The sequence below is a fragment of the Tenrec ecaudatus genome, chromosome 1, assembly GCF_050624435.1.
Source record: "Tenrec ecaudatus isolate mTenEca1 chromosome 1, mTenEca1.hap1, whole genome shotgun sequence".
NCBI classification, from domain to species: Eukaryota; Metazoa; Chordata; class Mammalia; order Afrosoricida; family Tenrecidae; genus Tenrec; species Tenrec ecaudatus.
The window spans coordinates 60,472,269-60,477,089 of NC_134530.1; the positions used below are offsets into that span (position 1 = coordinate 60,472,269).

Below are 4,821 nucleotides of genomic sequence, written 5' to 3' on the forward strand. Positions count from 1 at the left end.
GAATTTGCATCTCTCCTATTTTCAAGACAATTTGAATAATGTTTTTGTCTTCTGTTCTTTTTTCGCTTCCCTAACAAACCCTTTTAACACTGGGAGGGGAAGGAGAGGGGGTTTATTAGGGAAATGAATAGGTTACCACAGGTCAGCATCAACAATCATTAAGGACGCAACCATTTGCTTGCTCAGCCAGAAGATAGTCTGCCTCCAGTTCTCAGCCCTTCAGCCATGTGGTGGCCAAGTCTGTCTCTGGTACGCAGTCTCTGAGCTACGTGGTCCTTTGGCCTTTGTCTCCATGGGCCAGGAAGCCAGCCTACTGGCACTCTGTACCACAGTTCTGTCGTCTCAGACCAGATGAGGGGAAGGAGCCCCATGGTCTCCGCGCTGCTCCTCAGAGCCTTTGTGTCACAGTCTCCAGGGGGGCTCCGCCACTGCAGACAGAGATCATGGACATGCTCTTCCAAACGGTCCTGCAGTCTCTCTGTGGCCCAGATGGCCCATTTACACCAAGGAGTGGCGTGGAAGACCAGTGGCTGTCTGTTAGCATATCATACCCCCAAGAAAAAGGAAAAATGGTGTCTTAAGTCACACCCTCTGCAAAATCTACTCACTGCCATTGAGCCCATTCTGAGTCACAGTGACCCTATAGGACAGGGTAGTGCTGTCCCTGGGGGCTTCTGAGGCTGTCATGCTTGGAAGCAGTAGAAACCCCTTCTTGTCCCTGAGAGCAGCTGCTGGTTTCAAACTGCTGCCCTTGCAGTTAACAGCCCAATGAGTAATCACTACACCACCAGGGCTCCCCCCACTCGCCCCCCCTTTTAAAAACTGTGTATATGGTCTTTCAGCTTGTCCCATTTTTTTTGAGACTGTAAATATTTTTTTTATTTATCTATTATTTTTTTTACATTTTATTAGGGGCTCATACAACTCTTATCACAATCCATACAAATACATACATCAATTGTATAAAGCACATCTGTACATTCTCTGCCCTCATCATTTTCAAAGCATTTGCTCTCCACTTAAGCCCTTTGCATCAGGTCCTCCTTTGTTTTTTTCATTGTTCTTTGTATATGTCACTTCAAACAACAAATAAGCTGAATGAGTATTTTCTTTCTTTTTTTTTTTTGAGTTTAAATGCATTTTATTTTAGACAACCTACACCACATTGTTTTTTCCTTTAAAAAAAAAAGCCTCCGCTCCAAATAAATCAGGGTCAAAAGTAAATGAAGAGCTCACGATGATATCAGTTCCGTCTGTCTAAGTCCTGGTGTCGTGTGGATGAACAGCAGCCAGTCGGGATGAGGCATCGGTCGTGAGTTGCCCACTGTGTTAACATTTCTCCATCTCTAAGCCATCCTTAAAGAAGATCATATATGGGGTGACACCATCTTCACGGTAGTCCAGCAGAGCAACCATGCCATCTGGATTCATGTTCTCACCAATAAAGAACTGGTAGTGTTTGAAATTTGCAAGGATGTTCTTGATTTGTTCTGCAGCACCTGTCATAAAAGGCTTTACTCTTTCTGGTTTCTGTTCTTCAAGTTTGCCTTTGATTGATTTCATGTAGTCTTTGATGTACTTCTTGTAGGCTTCTTTTGTGAAGCTGGTTTCCTGCAAGTGATGGTTCATGACAATATCAACACCAGTGACCACCGTGCTTTCTGCTGCATCACCATCGGGGTCTTCAGCTGAGGCGTTACCCCCAATGAGGGTGTCATCGATGGCACCTTTGGTCCTACTGACCATCTTCCCCTCCACTTCCAGACACAGCCCGTCTGCGATCTCCCGGATCTTGTAGATGTCGGAGAACATCTCATCATGGCTGATGAGGTCCCGGTAGATGATCATGATGGCGGCTGAAGGGAGACAGCGGCGGCGCTAGCTTAGCAGGAGCCTGGAGCTCTGAGCGAGCACAGTGATGCCTAGCGGCGCTCGGGGGGCGGGGGGAGCGGGCGGAAAGGGCTGAATGAGTATTTTCAATGCAATTTAACAATCAAATTAAACTCACCACCATCAAATCAATTCGGACTCATGGTGACCCTATAGGTGAAGTAGAACACCCTGGAGGTGAGACGGTAACTCAAGGGAGTAGAAAGCCGTCTTTCTTCTGTGGAGTGGCTGGTGGTTCCAAACCTCTCACCTGTGATTGGCAGACCAGTGCTTGACCCCTACACCGCCAGGGCTCCTGCCAGCTGACAAGACATGTTCTCCAAAGGGCACATTTAGTCTACATCAGGATATTGATGCCTTTTGACATATTTTTGTTTTACTCACCCTGTTCGCGCTCCTCCCCCATGCTTTCTTCCTCGGGTTCCTCGTCTCTTTCTTTGGAGCAGTTGACTGAGGTTATTTTCACATTCTCTCCTTTCCTGTTCACCTGCGCTGCTCTGGACTTCCGCATTCCTCGGGGGTGTCCTTGAAAAGCCAGCCTCCAGACTTACTGAAGTCTAAGGTCATTAACCTCTCCCCTCCCCTCCACTCCCCCAACCACAAGGATCTTTAAGTATGTATGAACTTCTCCAGGTTTGCCTTTTGGGGGCACTGTTTTAGACGTGTCCTTTTCTGCCCGAGGTTACTGTTCTTCTACACAATGGGCATTTGGATTTACCTCCTTGCTTTTCCATTTCTTTTTCACCCTTCTTCCTGGCACACCAGACCTCCCCTCTGGGCTTATTTCTCTTCTTCCTATGGTACCCCCTTCCGAAGTTCCTTTCAGAAAGATTTGTTGGTGGTAAACTCTTTTTGTTGTGTTTATGTGGGGGTTGGGGGGGGAGAATCTCTATTTCACCCTCATCCTTGAGAGATAGTTTGGCTAAGTACACAATTCTAGACAGACAGTTATTTTCTCCGGGGCTTTGAAGCTCTTCCCGGGCTCTGGCTTTCACTGCGACTTTGGAGAGATGTGTTGTCGGCTAATTATCCTCCCTTTGTAGGTACTACGTCTTTTGTCTTTTCGATGGCGCTGCTTTTAAGATCTTTGTCTTTGGTGTTATGTGGCCTCACTATGCTGTGACTAACCCAGGATTTCGTTTTATCTATCCTGTTAGATAGATGTTAGGTGCCCCGTGTCTGTGCAGGTATGCCTTTCATCAGTTCTGGAACATTCTCACTCATTATCTCTTCAAATATCAGCCTCCTTCTTTCTCCCTTCATTCGCTTACTGGGACTTTTATGTTCTCCTGGGAGTTTCTAACCTCTCTGCCGTGTTTCCTGCGTGCTTGTCTCTGGGCTGCGGCCTGTACAGTTTCTTCAGATCTACTGTCCCGCTCGTCCCTGGTCTCTTCATTTGTGTCTAATTGCTGTTTAACCCATTCTTTTCAACAGCGATCGTTTTCATTTCTGAAATTTCTCTTTTGTTCTCTCCCAGATCTCATGAGTCATATGAGTCGTAGCGTCTCTCTTGGGACTTGATCACTTTTGCGATTTTTGTCTCGTGGTCATGGTTCCATGATCTATCATCCCTTGGGATCTAAACGAAGTGCGGGTCTCTGCTGACTCACTTCTTTCATTGGTGGCGTTTAACAACTGTGGGTCTATCTGTTGTAGAACTTGGTGAGGATTCTGAGAGCCTGCATTTGGATCCGTAGGCCCCACAGCCCTAGCTAGACAGAAACGGAGCCCCACCAGAGACCCACCAGCCTCTATGTCTTCCATAGAGCCTGTTTCTGCCAGGGGTCAGGGGCATGCTACTGATCTGGGGTTACTTTGTATCTTTTTGAGGGTGCTGGGCTAATGGACTAATACACAGGACCCCTGGCGGGGTAGTGGTTAAAAGTTGGGCTGTGATCCTCATGGCTGGCAGTTCAAAACCATCAGCAGTTCCTCAGTAGAAAGACTGGGCTTTCTATCCCTGTAACCAGTTAGTCTTGGAAACCCACAGGGGGAGGTCACTCTGAGTCATCATCAAGTCGATGGCGTGGAATCGGGTGTTGGGCTAATGCAGGAGTCTCTGCCGACGACCTTGCTTCTACCTCAGCTCTGGTCTCTTTGGCCAGCGGAATTTATCTGCGGGAAAACACTCCTTTATTTTTCTTCCCAGTAGCTCCCTTCCCATTTGGATGTCAATGCCCACTTTCCTTTAGCCTCACTGCTGGTGGTTGTGATGGGCCTGTGGGTTTCTCTCTTCCTGAGTGAGGCGCCTGTGGCGGGTGTTTCTTTTCAAGACCTTGGGTGATTTGCAGATGAAGAACAGTGTGGCTGGGAGAATGTCCCTTCTTTTCCTGCAGCTCCTAAGTGCCGACATGGCTCACTTTGCCTCTGGAATGCACACCATTGAACTCTCTCTTTCAGACTGGTGCCAGAGACACAAATCCGGACAAGTCACTTCCAGGGTCAAAGCCCTCCAGGGATCCCCACTGCCTTCTGGGTAAATCCCAGAGTTCCTCAAGGTTAGTTTCTCAGCCTCACCCCCACGTCGCCTGACTTCAGGCTGTGTGTTCTAGCAATCGCCAACTTCCTTACGGAAGCCACTTCCCTTCCCTCGCAAACCCCACTCCAGGTTAGCTGCTCATTGCCTGGTCTCTGCCGCTACTCTCGCTATTGCCTGGAATTTCTTTTCAAACTCTATCTTCCCATTTTTATTCCACTTGGCTAGTTTTCGTGCATTCGTTCAGACTCCTCTCTTGTGCTACCACCGCCAGGAAGCCTTCTCTGCCACCCCCCACCCCAAGCCCCAAGGCTGGACGGAGGCCTTCTCTGTCATCCCAAAGGCCCTTGGGCTTACCTCCTTTCTGCTGTCTTATGGCATTGAGTAAATTCTGATTCTTGGTGACTCTCTGTGACAAAGCAGAACTGTCCTACAGGGCTTCTTAGGCTGCAGAC

At 48.1% G+C, this 4,821-nt stretch overlaps 1 protein-coding gene across 1 annotated transcript; it reads right to left on the reverse strand.

The window, feature by feature from the left end:
- Positions 1-1,195: 1,195 nt before the first annotated feature.
- LOC142434481 (translationally-controlled tumor protein-like) lies at positions 1,196-1,889 on the reverse strand. Its single transcript, XM_075539192.1, has one exon. The coding sequence runs from the start codon at positions 1,846-1,848 to the stop codon at positions 1,330-1,332; it is 519 nt and encodes a 172-aa protein (XP_075395307.1). The 5' UTR covers positions 1,849-1,889; the 3' UTR covers positions 1,196-1,329.
- Positions 1,890-4,821: the final 2,932 nt, after the last annotated feature.

What these genes read in the sequence shown, in the direction of transcription:
- LOC142434481 (XM_075539192.1), bottom strand. Translation starts at nt 1,848, where the DNA reads ATGATCATCTACCGGGACCTCATCAGCCATGATGAGATGTTCTCCGAC.